Genomic DNA, 22,847 nt, shown 5'->3' on the forward strand with positions numbered 1-22,847 from the left:
GTCCTTCTAAATACTCCCACTCCTCCATGGAGAAATAGACAGTGACATCCTGACACCTTATAGGAACCTGACACACACAATGATACAGTCACCATCCAGACACATCCCTTGTCTGTTACTGGATAATGTCCCAGAATTCCCAGTACCGCTCACCTCTCCTCGATCATCTCTCTGGTGACTTCTAGAATCTTCTTTTTATTTCTCTATTCGATCAGGGTGGGAGGTGGAGGCAATGTGATGGTCATATGATCTCCAGACTTCACAGGAGGAAAACTCTAGGTCTGAACACAAATAGTAAAATAAAATGAAATTCCCAGAATCCTCCTCACCTCACCATTCAGGTCTCTATTTTATTATAGCCTCACTTCACACTGAGGTATAATTTACCCACACAGGACCCCCACACTACATCATTACGTACAACACAGGACCAACAGTCCCACTTTGCTAGTGAGCATGCCAAGGAACCGCCCGCAACCGAAGAGCAGTAAAAAAAAAAAAGCCAGATAGAGGGACATTGGAAGGAGGAGCTGTGAGGTCAGTGTGATGTCATTGGACATATAGACTCTGGATGGAGGGACATTTGGATGGGGAGATTTGAGGGACCCTCTATATGAGGCTTCTGTGCTAACCAAATCATTGTTCCTGGGTGCCTCCCACTTCTCCTAAAATGAAGAGTGAACTTTGACCTTTACCATACAGAAATCTGTCAGGAATGTGTGAAAGTAATCTCTCATGTGAGCAGGTGACGTGCGGAGGAACGGAGTGTAAATAGCAGACAATTTTCTCCAGAGCTCCTAATGGTGGGGATGGATTTTGCTGCATGCTGGTGCCGAGTCCCCCCCCCCCCTCCCAGGGTCACTGCAGGGGTGGAGAAAAGCTGTGTAAAGGGATATGGAGGAGAGATGAGGAGGAGATCCAGGAATCAGGATAAAGGTCAGGACAAGCAACAGACGAGCGCATCCAAGAGATGAAGCCGGGGTCACTACACAGAAAATCAATCCAAGGAAACAACAGGCAGGACGAGGAATAGCAAGAAGAAGCTCAGAGACAAATGAAAATATTGCTCAGCCAATGGGAGATTATCTCAGCATGACTTACATAATGAAGGAGATGAGGGGGAGGGGAGGTGACCATAGATACATGGAAATTCAGCTGGTTCAGCAGGAATCGGTCACATTTCCGTCCATGCGTGGTTAGCTTTGGAAGCAAGATACATTAATCATCAACTGATCCCCTTGAAGGGGTTAATCTACTTATTACCTCTGCCGCCAGATCCTGCAGTGTCTCCCTCTATGTTCTATGGAACGTCCTCTGTACCTGACATCACTTCCTGTCTGTACTGACATCACTTCCTGTCTGTATTCCATAGAGACTTCCTGTCTGGGTAGAAGTGAGATCACCATCTTGTGGAGCTCAGAGGAACTGCTGCCCTGAGAAACATCGGGTAGTGTGTAGTGATGGGAAGTTTGACTCTTTGAAGTGAATCGGTTCATTTCGAGTCACTCACTGAAATGAACCAATTCATGAATCGAATCTTCAGTTCATTTGCTGAGTCTGCTGACAAGCAAGTGAACCGGAGCTCTGACTCAACCCGAAGTAAGCTTCAGTTCACTTGCTTGTCTGCAGACTCAGCAAATGAACTGAAGAATCGATACAACAACCAAGCAGTGTATACCATAATATAGAATGAACCCACAGAGCTGACATTCTAATAAAGCCATTCTAATAATATTGCAGTCATTAAAAATATTTGATATTGTTTTATTAAACATTGTTTTTTTATTTTAAATCCTGTTTAGTTTTTAGAAACATTTACAAAGGGTTAAATAATTAACCCTTTGTCTGTCCCCGCTGCCTGATTTAGCACTGCTGCTGCATGATTGCTTTGGTGTATTGTTGTTCTGGTGGTGATTTTAGTGTACCTGCTCAAACGATTCTTTTAGCATGATCGGTTCTTCTAACCGAGTCTTTGACTCAGTAACTGGTCTGGACTGGTATGGGGAACTGTGATTGGCTTCTTTCCACTTTGCAGCATGTAAATGTGCTAGGAGATTCTGATTGGTTGCAGGGCGGGGCAGATTACTGAGTCTGTGTCTTCTATTCAGTGACTCACATATGAACTGTTTTCCTACCGAGTCATTCACTGAGAGGAACCGAGTCATCCAGTTCACTGAAAAGAATCGATTCAAAAGAACGATTCGTTCATGAACTGGACATCACTAGTAGTGTGAACACGGCCTTGTGCTGTGTGTGTATGTACTGTATATCCTTCCCCTTTCTCTCCTCCCTGAGTGTGTATGAAGAGGCGGAGCTCCTGCTGGAACAGCGGTCGGAGGAGGAAGCCGAGTCTAGGAGGGAGACTGACAGAAAGTGCAGCAGACTTGCAGGAGTGAGCGAGGAGGATCCAGTTCCTTTACCATCGGAGGTGAGGAGAGTGTGAAGGATGTTTGTGACTCTGGTAGCTGAAAAGCTGGGAGTCATATTGCTCTGGTGAGTGGGGAAGCACTACTAAGGGGGCGCCCTCACCATCACATGTGGAAGAAGGCGTGGCTACACTACAGCTGCCACAGTTTGGAGCACGGAGAACTTTCACACCTTATCAACTTTTTATTAGGTTGTGAACTTTATTGGAGCAACAGAACTTCGTTGAAGTAGATGCAAAGTGGAAGCAGTGGACTTGCAGAGAACACTATATTGAGCAAAAAAATATTGTATGATTACATGAATCTGCACAGGTTTTTACTTTATAGAAAATATTATAAGATAATGAAGTAGGTGTAAAGTGGAAGCAGTGGATCTGCAGGGAACAGCATCTTGAGCACAAAGCACTTTATGTTGTATATGAATTTGCACATGGATCAGTTTACTTCATTTATTGATAAACACCATAAGATGAATGAAGTAGGTGTAAATCTAGACCTAGGGAACATAAGGGAGGTGGAGTGGGAATCCTCCTATCCTCACAGAGCACCTTCCAGGTTCTCCACTCTCCTCCCTCTCATCATTTGAAGCTCACTGTACGTCTATTTTCTCCGATCTCCTCTAGAAGTGCTGTGATCTATCGGCCCGCTGGACCGGTATTAACTTTCCTTGATGACTTCTCTGCCTGGCTGCCCTACTTTCTCTCTTCTGAAATTCCCACAATCATTCTCAGCGACTTCAACATCCCTGTTACTACGAACACTTCTGTTACTTCCAAACTTCTCAGTCTAACCTCCTTATTTGGCCTGAAGAAATGGATACACAATGGATAGAGGCTTCTACTCACTCTGGTGGCAACACCCACAGCCTTGTATTCTCCCACCGATGCACTCCATGCATCCTCTCCAACAATCCTCTCCCTTCCTCTAAACACCACTAGGGATGGGCATCAGAGCTGCACAATTAATCGTATGAAAATCGCGATCTCGATTCACCCCCTCTGACGATCTAAACCTGACATATGCTCAATTCTTTGCATAGCTGAGGGAGCAGAGAAAACAGCTGTGGAAAACTCCCAGTAACTATAAACAAAATGATTACATTGTATCGTTCCTCCTGCAAACTCCTATCAGCATTTAAGTCTCCCAGTAACTATAAACAAAATTATTACATTGTATCTTTTCCTTCCCTCTGCCAGGGAGAAAGGAAGTTTAACCTCTTAAAGACTAGAACTTTTTCTGACACTTGTTGCTTGCAAGTTAAAATCATTTTTTTTTGCTAGAAAAGTACTTAGAACCCCCAAACATTTTATATATTTTTTTAGCAGAGACCCTACAGAATAAAATGGCGATTGTTGTAATATTTTATGTCACACTGTATTTGCGCAGCAGTCTTTCAAACGCAATTAATAAACTTTAATGAATAAAAAAAAAAAAACGTAACAGTAAAGTTATCCCAATTTTTTTTGTTACACAGAGAATCGTGAGAGAATCGTGATCTTTATTCCAAGCTAAAAAATCGTGATTCTCATTTTGGCCAGAATCGTGCAGCTCTAATGGGCATCAGAGTTGCTTTTTCCAACCGTTGGAAAACGCAACTCTGATGTGGGGAGACACATGAACAGCAGTGGCAGAACTGCATGGAATGAATGAACGTCCTGCAATGATCAAGATGGGACCCGCTTATCTGTGAGGATTCTTTGGAACCCGGCTCATCAGTCACAGAGTGGACCCCACATACCCACTTGGAATCCTATCCACCCTCTAAACATTGATTTGTGATTCTAAGGTGGAAAGAAAGGGTGAGTGCTACATCTAGTGGACACTTCAGGTACAGGCACCTGTGTTCCACTATACCTCTATTTAATTTCACCCATCACGGACACCAGTTCCAGCAGTTCCGTGTAGAGGGGAATCTGCCCCCTTTTTTCACCATATTATTCTTTTTCACCATATTGTTTTCTCACCATAATTTATTTATATTGTCACTGGTTTCTCATTTATACCACCACTTAAGGTTATTAGATCCTGGTGCACATTTCAGAGATATATATTTTTCTGCACTTCACAATAAATTATTCATTTTACACTTTGTGGTATCAGTTTTTATACCTTTTTTATATCCTTTTATAGCACTTTAGGCACTTCTCAAGGCTTACATTTTTTAGCCCAAATCCTGTCTCTGCCATTTTGCACATTGCACCTTCATTTCATCTGGCACTAATTTACTATTTATTGATTCACATTTTATATGGTTTTAATAAGATCACCTTGTAGGATCTTGGTTATTACATATATCAAGTACAGTCAATAGGTTGTTAAGAAGCGGGAAGCTGGCCGCTGCGTCCTTAACAACGAATGAGTCATGAGCTGTCAGTGGGCTTCCCCGCTGACAGCAGAATGTAAAAAAAATAATTGCCGGCAAGAAAAAAAAATCAGGGAAAAGTGGACGTGGAGTCCCCCAAAATCCATACTAGGCTCCTGACATGAATTTTAAGGGGAAATCCATGTCAAAATTTTAACAACAAATGGCATGAGGTCCCCCCCAAAATCTATACCTCACCCTTATCCAAGCATGCAGCCTGGCAGGCCAGGAAAGAGGGGGACAAGCGAGTGCCCCCCTTAATCATACCAGGCCACATGCCCTCAACATGGGGGGTGTGCCCCCAAAGCACCTTGTCCTTATGTTGATGGGGACAAGGGCCTCTTCCCCACAACCTTGGCCTGTGGTTATGGGGGTCTGGCAGCAGGGGGCTTATCAGAACCAAGGAGCCCCCTTTAACAAGGGGGCCCCCAGATCCCGCCCCCTATGTGAATGAATGTAGATCCATCGTCATTCACACCGCCCACTTCACCTCTGGACCCCCCCCAAAAAAAAAAAACACTCCACCCTCAAGGAATGGCAGTCTGACAGTTCTTAAAAAGGTAAGGAGCAGGGCCCCCTGGTGACATCATCTGGTGGCCTGCCCCCTTGTGATGTAACTGACTGGTACATGCTGGATTGGTGACATCATAAGGGGCAAACTGTCACCAAGCGGAGCAGGCATTCGACAGTCTTCCTCGTAGGCGGAGGTTTTTCTTTCTTTTTTTGGGTCGGCATTGCAGCGGTCATTGTGATTGATGATGGATCTACATCAGGGGACATTGTTTATTTTTTTTAATAAAGGAACTGTAAAAAAAAACTGGCTCATGTCTTTATTTTTTACACATTTTTTGGTAAATGAGGGCCAGGATCTGGGGGCCCTTTTTTCAAGGGGGCTTCCAGATTCTGATAAGCCCCCTGCAGACCCCCCTGCCCCAAAACACCCCCCCCATGTTGAGGGCATGTGGCCTGGTATGGTTTGAGGGGCATTTGCTTGTCCTCCCCCCTGTCCTGGCCTGCTAGGCTGTGTGCTTGGATAAGGGTCTGGTGTGGATTTTGGGGGTAAGATACGCCATTTTTAAAAAAAACTGGTGTGGTGTTTCCCTTCAAAATCCATACCAGACCCTTATCCATGCATGCAGCCTTTTTTGGGCCTGGTATGGATGGGGCCTGATATAGACGGTGGGGACCCCACACCATTTTTTTTTTTTTGCCAACAATTATTTCTTTTACATTCAGCTGTCCTGAATTTATAAATGTTAGTTTTGCTGCAGCAGGTTCTATACACGGTACAGATGCGCCACTTTATAGGCAGACTAAGGTGACCACCCAGGCACTATATTTAAAGGAATTTTCTCTTTTGTTCATTTTAAGCATTAATTAAAATCACTGCTCTATTAAAAATGATATTTTGTAAAAAAAAAAAATTGCAAACATGAAAAAATAATATTAAAAAAAGAAAAACACGCACACAGAAATTTCGGGTGTTCGGCAAACACCAAAACTGACGATGTTCAAGCTAAACTTATGCCTGGCCCCAACCATTTGCCCGTTCCTACTCCCTGGTTATCTTTCGCCTCGACTACTGCAACTCCCTCCTCGTTGGCTTACCTTTACATAGGCTCCTCCCTCCTTCAGTCCCTCATGAATGCTCCTGCCAGACTTCTGCACCTTACAAACCGCTCAGCATCTGCTACCCCTCTCTGCCAATCCCTCTATTGGCTGCCACTTACCCAACAAATTCAATTCACAATACTAACGGTAACTTACAAAGCCACCCACAACTCGGTCCCAGCTACACCACTAACCTGGTCTCAATATGCCAACCAAATCATCTTTGATCCTCCCAATATCTTCTGCTTTCTAGTTCCCTTGTCACCACCTCCAGGACTCCTCCCGAGTCTCTCCTATCCTGTGGAACTCCCTACCCCAATCTGTCTGACATCTCTTACTCTATCCACCTTTAGGTGTTCCTTGAAAACTCATCTCTTTAGAGAAGCCTATTCTGCCCCCACCGAACAACTACTTTTATTTTCTCCATCAGCCCAACCCCCACAGTTATTACCTTTTGTATCACTTGACCTTCCCTCCTAGATTGTAAGCTCTAAAGAGCAGGACCCTCCGATTCCGCCTGTATTGAATTTTATTATAATTGTACTGTTTGCCCTAACATTGTAGAGCCTGTGCAAACTGTTGGCGCTTTATAAATCCTGTATAATAATAATAATAATATACGAGTGCCTAGTCCAGCCTCTCTCAGCCAGGGTTCCTCCAAAGGTTCCTAGGGGCTCCTTGTCACTTCCTTGGGCTGTATATGAAAGTGTCACCTACCAGCCGTTTCTGGATAAAGAAGTTTGTCATCATTGCACGACACACACAATTTTTCTCATTCAATATATTTTTTATTCTAATTCTAATTTTAACAAGAGTGCAAAAAATAAAAAATTAATATATTGGAAAGAAAGAAATCCAATTGGTCAGGAAAATGACTTGTCTGGAATGTGGAGGCGGAGTCAGTAATAATTTGTGTACTAATTTGTGTATTATTATAACAAAGTATTGTAGAAAAGATCACACCATAGAAAATGGGGGAAAGGAGAAAATAAACCCGGATATGAAGGTGACAATTGTGTACGAAGAACACCTTAACAATTACCACCATTTTATTCTCCAGGGCCTCTGCTTTCAGAAAATATATGTTTGGGTTTTTTTCTAATCTTCAGGACCAAAATCTGCATTTTACCATGTGTGCAAAAATAATGCAAAAAAACTGCTCTGGCAGTGAAAGGGTTAATGAGAGCTTGATGGGTTCACTCTACTGGGGTCACATTAGAGCTCCCCCTAGCTGCAGCCTGGTAATAACATTGCCAAGAGGTCTATTAATTTATCTGCTCCATACTTCCCATCTTTATATAAACGTCTCCTGACATTTAGGGGTAAATATTAGAACATTTACATAGCAATCCTCTCAGTGACAATGCATGTACATTCCTTCTGTGTGATTGGGGAAACAATGAATTATTAGGGGATTTGCTGAGCTGGTTGAATATTTTCCATTGATTTAAAATGGAAAATGTTGCATTTGGACACTAGATGGTGCTAATTGCTATGATACTGAGCACCATCTAAAGGCCAAATGTGGTAGTTTTTAGTTGTATATCAATGGTTGGTTTAATCCTCTGTTTTATCTATGACCTTCATTTTCTTCTGTACTCATAAATGCATGAGTATGATCTCAGGTATTTGTATGAATCCCCCCTGACATAGTAAACTAAGGGGTCTATGTAAAAAAACATGTTGGGTGAATGTGACAAGCATGTGTCCAGCTGTATTTCAATAAACACAGTGATTTCCGATAATCATCAGCTCCAACTAGTGGCCATAATGAGGTATTAGTTCCAAAATACCTCAGTCAGGAAAAATAGTTCAGTACCGCATTATGGCCACTAGATGGACCCAATGTTCAGAGGAAATCACTGAATGAAATAAAATAAGACCAACATGGATGAATGAATGCTTGTCATATTTGTTCATCTATTTTATAAAAACTAAACATGTAAGTGAAGTGGTAACTATTGAGCCAATAACTTCAAACCACACATAATATCTCCCTTCAAAGGGAAAACAGAAATTATTTACAGAAAATCAAACAGTATAAATATTTTCCTACCAATAACCTCCACCCAGACAAGATATGCAGAAATATAAAGACAAGCGGTGTTACCTCTCGTGCCGCACTCCGCCAAGCCACCCAAATCCACACAGGAGCAAAGGAAAGAAGTTCTCACCTAGTTTATCTCCGAGTTCTCCTTCCCTCCTGTTGGGGGATGGGAGAAGGATGGACTGAAGACAGAGAGACACGCTTCGGGGTCACCACTGGTAAGTAGAGCCTTGAAATGAAGGACATCAACTTCAGAATTTCTGTCTTGTCTGTGTAAAGTTTACTGATAAAGATATATGGGATCTCACAGCTTCTAGCTCTGTAACCCGCTATATCATTATCAGTAACTGTCACACAGACAAGCAAGACATTCTGAAGGTGATTCCTTAATTTCACGGCTCTACTTACCACTCTACACCCCAAAATTTACTAAGCCAATAAAAAGCCAACACGGTACAACACTTCATCCATGTCTCTGGTCATCTCTCATCTCCTTATCAACTGTTTCTTACATGATGAAGATCAGCCATGGAGTATATCTGAGGTGTATATCAGGGTGTGCTTCTTCCCCACATGTCCACCAACATTCATATAGAAGACATTTCCCGCACTCAAGGCACTAATACACCTCGAGGGTTGTGTGGGATCTCTGATGTACAGGAAGACAGGACTTCAGGGAAAATTCCCTCACTCAGGACAGGAATACGGCTTCTCCCCTGTGTGAGATTTATGATGTGTGTTAAGACTTGACTTGTTTGAAAAACATTTCCCGCACCCAGGACAGGAATATGGCTTCTGCCCTGTGTGAGATATTTTATGTTTGGAAAGATGGGAATTCTGTGAAAAACATTTTCCGCACTCAGGTCAAGAAAGTGGCTTCTCCCCCACGTGAGTTCTCTGATGTGTGTAAAGATTGGACTTCTGTGAAAAACATTTCCCACACTCAGGACAGGAAAACGGCTTCTCCCCTGTGTGAGACCTCTGATGCATGTTAAGATTAGTCTTCTGTGAAAAACATTTCCCGCACTCAGGACAGGAAAACGGCTTCTCCCCTGTGTGAGATCTCTGATGTGTGTTAAGATGGGATCTCACTGAAAAACATTTCCTGCAGTCAGGACAGGAAAATGGCTTCTCCCCCTTGTGAGATCTCTGATGTTTGTAAAGATTGGACTTCACTGAAAAACATTTCCCACACTCAGGACAGGAATGTGGCTTCTCTCCCGTGTGGGATCTCTGATGTGTGTGAAGATGAGACTTCCGTGAAAAACATTTTCTGCACTCAGGACAGGAATACGGCTTCTCCCCCGTGTGAGATCTCTGATGTATGTAAAGATCATACTTCTGTGAAAAAGATTTCCCGCACTCAGAACAGGAAAATGGCTTCTCCCCTGTGTGAGATCTTTTATGCACATTAAGACCATATTTAGAACGGAAACATTTCCCGCACTCAGGACAGGAATACGGCTTCTCTACCATGTGAGATCTTTTATGCTCATTAAGACGGGATTTAATACAGAAACAATTCTCAAACTCAGTACAGGAAAACCTCTTATCTGTTGTAAGGACGGCACCGTCCCTCACAGTCTGAGGTTCCTCAGGATAAGAGGAATATGATGGTCCGGCACTGTCCCTCACAGTCTGAGGTTCCTCAGAATAAGAGGAATACGATGGTCCATCTACACTGTGTGGTGCCGGATGGACATTTGAGGTAGCCGGGTTTTCTCCTGGACTATACTGTGTGATGTCCTCATCTTCTACTTTACAGTCTGGAGACAAAGTGAGACAATCCTCTGAGGTTTTCCTCATCTCCCGTCCATGTACTAAAATAGAAATACAAAGATTATTACTAGACATCAGCAGATTGGTTCCCCTAAACCAGGACTCCGCCCACATCAGGCAGCTTTGTCTCTGAGGATCTAACAATTTCCCCCTCAAGGTAACTAGTAAATGGTAGAGGGTGACTAGGTATCCCAGGAGCCACACATCAAGTCAGGACATGCTGTATGATAGTAAATGGCAGTCTCAGTCTAGACCTACGCCAGGTCATGCCTTGATGTGCGGGACACCTACTCACTATCAACCATTGCCTGTGACTAGTAAATGGGTCCTTTGATCTCCTACCAGTTCATTTCTTTATTCATGGACCTTAGTCAGAGAGTGAGGAAACAACGAGAACTGTCTTTTATAGGAGTGACAGTGATGAGGGGATTATAGGACGAGTGCCCCCCCCCCCCCCCCTCTATCACTCATTGCCATCTTCCCAACACAAGAAGTCCTGTACTTCCTTATTTAGTCCATGATTTAGTATTGAATAACAGCGGGGCTGAGCCCCACCAGAGGTCAGAGAGTGAGGATGGGGGGGGAACAACCAAGATGAAGACTGGATTGATCCTGAAGACCTCCATCATTGGGTTATTGACCCCTCCCTTATTATCACTTTCTGTTTAAGTGTCCAAAGTTTGAGGATGTTATTACATTATTATCAACATGTAAAAGTCTGTCCTCCAATCAAATCATCAGATATAAAATGTCCAGCTGGTAGGAAATGGGTGTAAAAGAGAATCCATATTATGTGTATATATAGCAGTGGGTAGAGGGGAGAGAGCAGAAATCAGGACTATGTAATGTACAACATAGAGTATATAGTGCAGGGGTCAGGAGTATGTAATGTACAACACAGAGTATATAGTGCAGGGGTCAGGAGTATGTAATGTACAACACAGAGTATATAGTGCAGGGGTCAGGAGTATGTAATGTGTAATATGAATGTACGACATGCATGATGTCCAAAAGGCAGGATAACTCCTCCAAAAGCCAGGGCAGGCATTTCACCCCAGGGCTGAATCCATGGCATAAATACCGGGACCAAAAAAGGATATTGGGTGGCAGTCACTTTTGTCTTTTTAAAGTGTTAATGCAGAATGGTTCCGGAGGTGAGGGTTGGGGGGGATGGGGGTCTCAGATGCCATGGCAGATCACTTACAGACCCTGCAGATCAATGTCTACTCTCACAGTGTCAGAACCTATAAGCCGACTGAGCAACACTGTAAGCACATTCCCAAATTTCAGTGCATCCTCCAAGTGAGTCCCCAGGCCCTCCTTAGAGACCGGTCTTCTTCATGGATCTCTCCAGCAAGGGGCCTCCCCTGGGTCTCCTCCTTGGCACAGCTTCCTCCAGACCAGGCAGGACAGCTTCACAACCACTTCAGCACATGTTAGGCCCCAAAACAGGCTAATGGACCGAACAGCAGAGCTCCATCCAGCAGCCCCTCCCTACACCTCATCCCAGGGGAAGAGAGCGAGCACATGGCCTGTCCCAAATATTTATTTCCTCCCCCAGCATGCACCAGTGACATAAACCTCCTACTGGATTGGCTGACAGAAATATAAATATTCTTAATGTAAGACATTAAACCCAAAGAAAATATTTATTATATTGCAGCTTATCGATTCTTAGATGTAATGTTAGTTTTCCTTTTAGGATTTCTTATATGTTCATCTGGTGATCTGGCCAGTAAATCTGTTCTATAAAAGCTCCAACTCTAAAGCAGAATGTATCAGTTACTGGGATGGGGCAGACCATTTACCACTGACAGGGGTGCTTACAATGATCAGCTTTTATTTAGTCTTGTAAAACTTTTATCCCAAAGGAAAAAAACGGTTTGCTGTAACTGATTATAAAGTGTGAGATGGAGTTTGGCTTCAATTTGTTACTGTTTTTAAATCTGATAATACATCTAACACTCCCCCCCCCCAGACTAATAACGCTGCTGTCTCCAGAGTGGTGGCGCTCTAATACAGAAGGTGTGACCAGGTGAAAACAGAGGGGAAAAAGTCTTTAAAAGAAAAGTAATGCAGCCACCACATCCAATGATCGGTAAGCTGCAATGTATGATATCTTTGGTTTTGGGTTTATTATCATTTTAGTTTGGTTGGTGAAATGTCATACTATGTCCAGTGATAGCGGTGACATCTACTGGCCACAGTGAGAAATCACAACTCAGCTTAAGCTTAGGGAAAAACCAGGCGAAAAACTGAACAATCAGTCTGAGCTAAGTACAGCCCAGCCAAAAACTAACATGACATAGTAGTCCCTATTTAAGACATAGCTGTAACTTCAGATCCCCGTCTCCTTTTTTCTGACTGCTCAGATAAACTGTCTAAATTCTGGACTTTGTAAAGAGAGGATGCAGATAAAGGGGTACAACTTATGTAGGAGGATTTGTTTCATTTCTGTGTATCACCTGAGGCCAGTCACTTCACTGGGTATATGGAGGGTTTACACCCACTCTAAATGTTTACATGAGAGAAGTTGCAGAGGTCCCACACCGCTGCCTCCCATCTCCTGAGACTGCACTCAGTGACTTGGCTGTGAGACTATACAGACATATCCCTCCACCCGGCACAGCCAGCAAATAACAGAGCAAGTAATCCCGGGAGAATTGTTCTGTCAGAGATCTTACTAGACCCAAGGAAGTGGCAGAAGACCCAAAGCACATACCCCAGGTGTCTAAGTCTAGTAATGTCTATGGTGAAAAGTAACATTTTGCTGCCAGCTGAACCCCAGAATCTCCATAAATCCAGTCTAGATACATAAATTGTGTCTGCAGCACAGAGAAGGAAGATTATCCGAGAGAAATACAGGAATACAGGACGGGGAACACAGCTCAGGAAAGTGACCAGGGGATTACAGGCTGATATCACCCAGTCCCCGCCCTACTCTGGACCAATCAGTGAGCAGTATGGGTGGAGGAATGTATTTAGTGTTAATGACCCACCTGTGCTGATCTCTGTAGGAGTGTCCTCCTCTATAAATGTCCCCGTTATTCCATCCTCCTCCATAGACTGCTGATCATCCCTCACATACCTCTCTTCTTCTTCTGCTTTAACCTCAAATTCTATATCGATTGGATCTCCACTCTAAATCAAGAAAATGAGAGAGAATATCATCTGTAAAATATAAGATTTATTATTGTGACATCACATAAAAATCCACACATTGTCTCCATGAGTCTGTGTTTTATAATCTCTGTCTCACCAACCTTGTAACAGTGAGGGATGGTGTGACCTTCCTGTGTGGAATCCCGGGAATACAGAGGACGGGGACATCTCTCTGGTGGGTTCCTGGTATTAGGTGGCTCCATCATATCCTTGTGTCCTTCTGAAAACTCCTCCATCACTCCATACTCCTCATCCTCCTCTTTATACTCTTCTTTAACATCAATATTATCATCCCCAAGGTTTCCACTCTGAATATATAATAAAACATTCATTGTAACAAACATGCTGTGTATAAATCAGAACTACCAATAATTGTCACTCATCTACCTGATGATGGTGAGGGATGGTGTGACCTTCCTGTGTGGAATCCCGGGAATACAGAGGAGGGGGACATCTCTCTGGTGGGTTTCTGTAGCTGGATGATTCCTCCATGGTGTCCTGGTACAGATCTTTGTGTTCTTTTAGAAACTCTGACTTCTCCATCACCCCATCCTCATCATCCTCCTCTTTTATCTCTTCTTTAACCTCAACTTTAGAATCTCTCAGGTTTCCACTCTGAATATATAATAAAAATGACATCAATGGTAACAATGCAGATAATGTACAGATCCTAATGATACTATCAGTGATTGTTCCTCATCTACCTGATGATGGTGGGGGATGGTGTGACCTTCCTGTGTGGAATCCCGGGAATACAGAGGACGGGGACATCTCTCTGGTGGGTTCCCATTACTGGATCCATCTGTAGGAAACACACACACTGACTGAATACATTGTTTCTATGTGTTTATCAGATGATGGGGGATCTAGGTGGATCCTCCGTACTGCTCTCTCCTTTACAATAAAGTCTCCTCTTACCCGGTGATGTGAGGGGCGGCTGATTCTCCATCATGACGTCCTTGTAGAGATCCTTGTGTCCTTCTAAATACTCCCACTCCTCCATGGAGAAATAGACAGTGACATCCTGACACCTTATAGGAACCTGACACACACAATGATACAGTCACCATCCAGACACATCCCTTGTCTGTTACTGGATAATGTCCCAGAATTCCCAGCACCGCTCACCTCTCCTGTCAGCAGATGGACCATCATGGTGGTCAGTTCCAGGATCTTCTGCTCTCTGTTCCTCTCAGGTATAGGAGAACGAGGTGGCGGCACCATGATGGGGCTCTGGGTCCTGCTCCATCCTCCTGAGATTGGCTCTCCAATAGACTTCTTCACTACAACATAATCCTACAGATCAGGAGAAAGATAAACAGATATCAATCATCTGACATCATCTACATGTCTACAATAAGAACATGGTATATTGACCAGACTAGATAAGAGTGATGTCATGTGATCTCCCAGAATCCTCCTCACCTCTCCGATCAGCAGGTAGATGATCTCCAGGGTGTGGCTTAATAAGCTATCAGTCACGTGACTCCGATCCTTCTCCATCCTCATTTGATCTATGCGGGTTTCTCTGTAGATGGATAATGAAGAATTGTCTGGACAATATTAGGATGGGAATATAAGGGGTTATAGACGGGTTGCCCCTAGTGGGAATTGGAACATGTAGATCGGGTTACTTAGGGGGGATATTTTTATAAAGAGTGGTCACAGGTTCTCTGAGACCATCAAGACCAATGCAGAGCCCATAGCCCTTGGTTGGACAGGAGGAGGGACAGTCCACTGCCAGAGTGTATAGGAGTAGAGGACAGTTCTGGTTATTGAGGGATCAGAGGATCGGATAAGTAAATATGCTTTTACCGGTTTCCTATACCAAAATCACCATGTAACCCTTGAAGTGGGGCTACCCCCATTATACAAGGGTTAAATGCTCATTTGGGTTATTCATTTCCCTCCCCAGAGATGGGCTTTAAACAAAATTAAATTTTCACAGACTATAAAATCTGCATTTTACGTGTGTAAAAACAAAGAACCCCCCCCCTCACACACACGCACACAATTATGTTAACTCTTAAAACTGTGTGCTCCCATGAAGACCATACCGTAAAAGTTCCTACAGGTCATTTGTTTAGAGAAAACTGGGAATAATGGCCCCAGAATCATTTCTCTCACTCCAGTGTGTGGCCAACACCTCCCCCCCTGTGACAGTGTAATATAAATGACAGGTCCTCTTTTAAGGAGACATCAGGGGTCTATTAGACCTCCAACATCACCTATGGACCCCAGTGAAGCTGATGAAGTACAGATTCTGATCAACCAGCTTCTTTCATGACCACAGTGACCGGGGAATGACGGAACTGAACCTGGAAGAGATGAAATGCTTGTCTCTTCTGGATTCATTCACCAGAGAGGAGATCTGTGAACTGATCACCCTCCACTCCATCCACCATGCCGATCCTGGGCCTACAGGAGGGGCAAGCACATGGTTAATATAGTGATGCATGGGGGATATTTGTATCTTCAGAGGAAGGGTGTGAAAGGGCAGATTTCAGGAGAACCCCAATCCAAATCTCATCCCTCGTTACAAGAGACTGCTAAGGTGAGAAGATGATTGGTGGGAAAGGTGACAAATCTCCAGAATGAAGAGAATTTTTTGACCCCGTAAGTGGAGGAATGTTCTGACCCTGAAGGGGTTACTCTAGGTTTCCACACTATATATGTGTGTATCATCATCTGCTGGAGATAAAAGACGTCACAGTGACTATGGAGGAAGAGGACGGACATGACAGGTGGGGGGGGGTTACTGAGTATAAATAGAAAATAAGATCTTATTACCTCTTCTGCTGCCACTTCCAGCAACGTCTTCTCTCTACTTCCTCCCAACTCACCTTTCACCCAGAAATTCCTTCTTATACCTGACATCGCTTCCTGTTTGTACCTGACTTCACTTCCTGTCTTCCATAGAGACTTCCTGTCTAGGTAGAAGTGAGATCACCACCTTGTGGAGCTCAGAGGAACTGCAGCCCGGAAAACCATCTCGTAGTGAGAACACGGCCTTGTGTTGTTTGTGTATGTACTGTATATTCTTATAGATGGGTCATCTCCACTCCCACCAAGGGGGAGAGAAATATATTACTGCCTATTACCATTGCACGCTCCACCCCCCCCCCCTTTTCTGGCCAGGCAGGCTGCATGCTCGGATTAACAGTTTAGTATTTATTTCCTGGTTGACCTCACACAGTTGTTTTTGTTTTGTTGCTTTAAGGACCCCTTTTAAAACACCTGTAGCGGGCATCCTCCCATTTACAATTGTTCATTAGTAGACTGTATAACATTCTGAAGGAACTCGGCTCCATCTAGTGGCCAAACTGCCACACTGCAGCTTGGTGGTTTTCATCAGAAGTTTCTAGTGGCCAAACTGCCACACTGCAGCTTGGTGATGTTCATCAGATACTACGATACCCACAATTCAGTTGGAACACCAGGGTGCATTGCTTCACCGCACAGCCTTTTGGGGGAAGCTTTATAAAGGAAGGGAGGAGCCAGGCTCTCTCTCTTGTCTCCTGACACAACAGCTAGAAGGAAGCAAGTGCTGTGGGCTGATGCTGCGGACTAGGCCTGAAGCCTGAGCCTGAAGTGACGGAGTGGAAGCATTTCATCTTCAGTAAAGGAGCCTTCCCAGAGAACCCATTGATGCTCTGCAGAGACTGGTGTTGCCCACATCAAACACCGCAAGCGCGGCTGGTGACAGAAATCGGAGGTGGAGAGCTCGGGAAGAAAGAGGCCGTTTGGTGAGCAGGGCACATGCCCAAATCTGTTTCTCGCTTGGAAGAAAGTAACTTTAGCCGGTGCTAACTACACTTCAGATAGTACGCAGTACACTCAGCGGCCTAGTGCACCTTCCAGGAGACTAAGCATTTAAACAGAAGTACATAAGGTGTCTTAATACGCCCAATTACGCAGTAACATTGCGGGTGATTGTAACCTTTTTTTTCTCACCCCTTTTGACTATATATCCTTACTTTTGGATTACAAATAGCTTGTGCACCAACGATTGCTAGCGAAGATTCCAAACCAAAAGGAAGGAACTGTGTATGGGATTCAAATAGGTTCTGCCTACCTGATACAAGAGACTAGACGTGTGTAAAGTATAGCCTGAATTGGGTAAAAGAAAGCCTATGAGTTATCTTTTAGTTGCATAAGTAGACAAAAATAGCTATCTTAATTATATTGTTTATTATTGTGTCAATAACTTTATCTTTCTTAGTTGACTCTTGTGATGTCTTTTGGAGTCAACTTGTACTTTAACTCTCAGTAAAGCTACTTTGGTTAAGCAAAAGTCTGTGTGTTGCACCTTGTGTCACCCAGAGGGACTGCGGCTGGAGAAAGGTAACAAGTTATTATTACTTATTGGGGTGATATATCCTGAACTGTGTTCTCCTGTAGCCATTTGGTATTATAGTCCCATTTCGTGTCAGTTGTGCCTAGGGAGGGTTCGAGCCAATTTCAGGGGTTGGAAGGCAGGACGTAGACCCAATAATCTAATCAGCAGCTCCTGCGGGGGTGGTGCTACACGTGGGGGCTCGTCCGGGATATCTACGGTCCTGCAACAGTTCCCTCTCAGTGACAAAATCGCTGTTCGCACAGAAATGGACCCTGCCGCTGCAGCCCGGTGGTGCAGAGAAGAAAATGTCCTTATCGGCCATGGTCTGGTGATTGGAATCAAGGGAGAGAACTGAACAGAGGAACAACTACTCTCAGTTCTGAGAACATATTCCAAGGACAGGAAACTTTGGGTGATGGACATGAGGACAGATACCACCAATCAACACACCTACGCATTGTGTGAATGGAAGAAGGGGGTCCCAGATCACTTCAAGGGCACCAGCATAAAAACTATAGATCAAGTAGAGTTATTCCTGATACATCCAGAAGGTGAAGAGGAAGACCCTATACCCACTACTACAGGGGGACTGAGCACAGAAGAAAGTGCCAAAAAGGAGGGATTCAGTGCACCACCTTTGACTACCCTTAGCTCAGAACTATGCGCTGTCCTGGGGGAAATAGTAGCCAAATGTAACAAGGATCCTCCAAACTATCTGATGGCTGGATACAGGAAGCTCAGGACTTTTTCTGGGAAGCAACCTGTACCCTCAGTGGAAGATGGATTCGAGGAGTGGCTAGATAACGCTACTCAGGCCTTGGAGGAGTGGGAGATACCAGAACAGCATAAGAAGCAGCGAATCACAGAGAGTTTGAAGGGGCCTGCATTGGAGGCCGTACGCAACCTCAAGCTAAGCAAGAAGGATTGTACTGCACAAGACTATCTGGATATTCTACAAGATGTGTTTGGCCGGACAGAAAAGGTTACTGAACTTCTTTACCAACTGGAGCACTGTTACCAGAAGGAAGGAGAAAAACTGTCTGAATTCATCGGGCGTCTGGATAGGATCATACATCAGATTCTGTTAAAAAAAGGGTTGGATCCCCGGAAGGTGGATGAGACTCGAGCACAACAGGTGCTGAAGGGAGCTCAACCTCTAGACCCTATTGCTATACTGTTGCGAACTCGCCAGGACGGTGGCATCCTGGAGTACCCTGATCTGATCAGGATGGTCCGGGAAGAAGAGGTCATGTTGGATAACAAAAGGAAGAGCCAAGAACGGGAAACAACCGCCCGAGTTAGAGTGATAAGTGCGGAAGAAGGCGACTCACAAGTTGAGCTCTTAAAGACTCAGGTGTCACAGCTAATAGAAATGGTATCCATCCTGAACAGTCATGCATCTGCTCTATCTAATAGAAACACAGAAGAGAAGCCTGCTAAACACCCTAGTTCCAGTGTTGAACCAGAACAGAAACCTAGGAGGCCGATAACCTGTTTCAATTGTGGAGGGGTAGGGCATGTCAGAGGAGTATGTCCCAGTCCAGAGGAGGCTGTCTTCAAACACCGCAAGCCGGCGGAAAACTTCAGAGGGCTCCGGTGAAGGAGTCAACCGGGCGCCCAACAGTTTTAATGGACTCCAAGAGATCCCTTAAATTTAAGAGCCACAGTCAGGGAGTAAGGTCCTCTTTAAATGCCTCTCATTCCACGACTTGGGCCGATAAGAGGCGGGAAATCAATGCACACCAGGCCCAGGAGGAGATGAGGCCCGGTAGAAACTCAAAAAGGAAAGGAGTACGGGTGCAGGTAGCTGAGCCCGGCAGAAGGGCTACTCCAAAAGAATTTCCTGTCAAGCTAGTGGGGCCTTCCCCTGTAGTCTCAATCCAAGTGGAAGGAATTTATACAAAGGCTTTACTGGACACAGGAGCCCAGGTGACTCTCCTGTATAGGGATTTCTACGATAGACACCTCAAACATCTGCCCCTGCAGAGGCTGGAAGACCTGGAGATATGGGGTATTGGAACACAAAGTTTTCCCTATGACGGGTATTTGCCAATCAAATTAACTTTTGACCCCTCCTTGGCCGGCAAAGCTGAAACCTTCGATACTTTAGCAGTGGTATGCCCTCGCCCACCAGGGGCCAATAAGAGTTCCCTCATTATAGGGACCAACACTGACCTAGTCAGGCGATTGCTGACACAACTAGTCCAGGGACAGGATGCCCCTACTCTGAAAGTTCATCCCATGTTAAGGCAGGCCTATCAACGTCTAGGTCTGGAACAGAAGGCCCCTGCCGAAGGAGTTGGAAAGATCTGGAAGCTGGATAAAACAGAGAAGGTGTTGCAGCCGGGAGAGGTGACCTGCTTGAGGGCTTCTGTCAAGCTCACTTGGAAGCAGCCAGGCCCTTTCATGGTTCTTGAATCAGGCCCATCGGAGGCACAGAAAGGGATAGAAGTGATCCCCGAAGTGATCCCATTGAAGGCATTACAGAAAAGTCATGGGAAGGTTTTGGTGAGTGTCAGAAATACTGCTACTACTCCGGTGAAGGTGCCGGCCAGGGTGCTGTTGGGCCAGGTGAACCCGGTCACCCCAGTTGCCCCATCAGATTTGAAGAGGGAAGACGGGGGCGAAATCACCATAGAGGAGCTCTGCTCTGGAAATACGGCCCTCCCACCGGAATGGAAGAAGAGAGCCAGGGCCCAACTGATTCGATGGAAAGAAATATTCTCTAGAGATGAATTCGATGTGGGGTGTGCAAAGTGTGCCACCCATAATATCCGCCTACATGAAGATAAACCCTTTCGGGAGAGAGTCCGACGGGTTCCCTTGGGTGACTTAGAAGATCTACGGGAGCAGTTGGGGGAACTCAAGAGAACAGGGATTATTCGAGAATCCAGGAGCCCGTACGCTTCTCCAATAGTGGTAGTCCGGAAGAAAACTGGGTCCCTGAGGCTCTGTATCGACTACCGAACACTGAACAGAAGGACTATTCCAGACCAGTATACCACCCCCCGGATTGAAGACGCTTTACAAAGTTTGTCAGGGGCCAAGTGGTTCAGTGTGATGGACTTGAAGAGCGGATACTACCAGATCCCCATGAACCCTGAGGATAGGGAGAAGACAGCCTTCATCACCCCTGTGGGGTTCTTTGAGTTTAACCGCATGCCTCAAGGGTTGTCAGGAGCCCCAGCCACCTTCCAAAGACTGATGGAGACAACTGTTGGAGATATGAACCTGATAGAGGTACTGGTATACTTGGATGATATTATTGTGTTCGGCAGAACCCTAGAAGAGCATGAAGAGAGGTTGGAAAAGGTCCTAAAGAGGTTATATGAAGAAGGCCTGAAACTTTCTCCGGAGAAGTGCCAGTTTTACCAGTCCTCGGTCCATTACCTGGGTCACATTGTGTCTGCAGAAGGAGTGTCCACCGACCCAGAGAAGCTGGATGCTGTTACTTCCTGGCCGAGGCCCACAAATGTGACTGAGCTCCGATCATTCCTGGGTTTCTGCTCCTATTACAGGAGATTTGTGGAAGGGTTTGCCAAAATTGCCCGACCCCTCAATGAATTACTCAGAACCGAAGGGGAAGATGATGTTCCAGAACTAGTCAAACCAGTGAAACCCGCCATGGGGCCTAGAAAGCCCAAGGAATCTATTCAGGATCAGTGGACCTCGAAATGTGAGGAAGCCTTCATTCAGTTGAAGAAGAGCCTGACCACTGCCCCTGTGTTGGCCTACGCAGACCCCTCAAAACCCTACGAACTACATGTCGATGCCAGCAGAGATGGGCTAGGTGGGGTGTTGTACCAGGAGCATGACGGTCACCTGCGGCCCGTTGCTTATGTGAGCAGAAGTCTGATACCTTCCGAGAGGAATTACCCCACACACAAGCTGGAATTCCTGGCCTTGAAGTGGGCTGTAGTAGACAAACTGAAAGATTACTTATATGGAGCAGAATTCATAGTCAAAACGGATAATAATCCACTTACCTACCTGCTGACCACTGCCAAACTGGACGCTACAGGACATAGGTGGTTAGCCACTCTCTCTAGCTTTATGTTCAGTTTAAAATACCGACCAGGTGTTGGGAATAGGGATGCAGACGCCCTCTCCAGAAGGTCTCATGCCCCCAACGATCCTACTGAAGAATGGGCCCACTTGACCTCAGAGGGAGTGCGCGCCCTATGTCAGGGAACGGAATTTCGATCCAGTGGAGGAGCAAGAGCCGAAGAGATTGGGGTCTCAGCTGCTGGAGTACCCAGGTGTTATTGCAGGGTGACCCAGGTTGAAGAAGAAGGTTTGCCTAGGCTATCGAAAGGGGACTTGAGGAAGGAGCAGTAAAAAGACCCTTTGGGGAAACTTTTGCTGAAGGCCATAGAGACTCAGCGCCCTGAGCTGCTTCTAACAGACTCCCCTCGGGAAGCCCGATTGTTGCATAAAGAATGGGACCGGCTACAGATACGCCAAGGGGTGGTCTACCGAAGGGGCCCCTCTGATGATCTGGAAGAGAAGTGGCAACTGTTCCTACCAGCTAAATTCAGGGAAGGAGTCTTGGCTGCTCTCCATGACAATCATGGTCATCTGGGGCCTGAAAGGACTTTCCAACTTGTGAGAGACAGGTTTTACTGGCCCTGTATGCGGGGTGAAGTTGAAGGATACTGTCGTTCTTGTGCTCGCTGCATCCAGAGGAAAACTTTGCCACGTCAAGCAGCCCCAATGGGCCATCTGCAAAGTCAGGGGCCTATGGAACTGGTGTGCATTGATTTCCTTTGCCTGGAGCCTGACTTGAGTGGTCAAGGGAATGTCCTTGTGGTAACAGATCATTTCACCAGATAAGCCCAGGCGTTTCCAACAAAAGACCAGAAAGCCACAACAGTGGCCAAAGTATTAGTGGAAAAGTTCTTTGTGCACTATGGTTTACCGTAACGCCTCCATTCAGATCAGGGAAGAGACTTTGAAAGCCGGCTGATTAAGAAGTTGCTAGACTTGTTAGGCATCCAAAAGACTAGGACTACTCCCTACCACCCACAAGGGGATGCTCAGCCTGAACGGTTTAACCGGACTCTTTTGAACATGTTGGGGACCCTGAGCTCAGAAAAGAAACAGCACTGGAGTAAACATGTA

The 22,847-nt window shown here is 45.1% G+C and overlaps 3 protein-coding genes across 3 annotated transcripts in view; 2 read left to right on the top strand and 1 right to left on the bottom strand.

Moving 5' to 3' along the window:
• LOC309549816 (uncharacterized protein) overlaps positions 1-16,264 on the bottom strand; it is a gene marked incomplete at its 5' end in the record, with an annotated part of 247,447 nt that extends 231,183 nt beyond the window's left edge. Inside the window, 10 exons of the mRNA XM_082250319.1 lie at positions 9,153-9,283; positions 9,395-9,937; positions 13,199-13,366; positions 13,489-13,695; positions 13,775-14,002; positions 14,092-14,189; positions 14,306-14,429; positions 14,516-14,683; positions 14,870-14,940; positions 16,231-16,264. Of these exons, the coding sequence (XP_082106445.1) occupies positions 9,153-9,283; positions 9,395-9,937; positions 13,199-13,366; positions 13,489-13,695; positions 13,775-14,002; positions 14,092-14,189; positions 14,306-14,429; positions 14,516-14,683; positions 14,870-14,940; positions 16,231-16,264 (1,772 nt within the window). The remainder of the gene's footprint in view (positions 1-9,152; positions 9,284-9,394; positions 9,938-13,198; positions 13,367-13,488; positions 13,696-13,774; positions 14,003-14,091; positions 14,190-14,305; positions 14,430-14,515; positions 14,684-14,869; positions 14,941-16,230) is intronic.
• Positions 1-22,847, top strand: part of LOC309550250 (uncharacterized protein) — a gene marked incomplete at both ends in the record, with an annotated part of 974,848 nt that overhangs the window by 923,666 nt on the left and 28,335 nt on the right. The gene's annotated exons all lie outside the window — the stretch shown is intronic.
• LOC309549812 (uncharacterized protein) overlaps positions 1-22,847 on the top strand; it is a gene marked incomplete at its 3' end in the record, with an annotated part of 143,307 nt that overhangs the window by 96,717 nt on the left and 23,743 nt on the right. The window lies entirely within an intron of this gene.

Source organism: Pelophylax lessonae (genome assembly GCF_965119305.1).
Source record: "Pelophylax lessonae genome assembly, chromosome: 3".
NCBI lineage: Eukaryota > Metazoa > Chordata > Amphibia > Anura > Ranidae > Pelophylax > Pelophylax lessonae.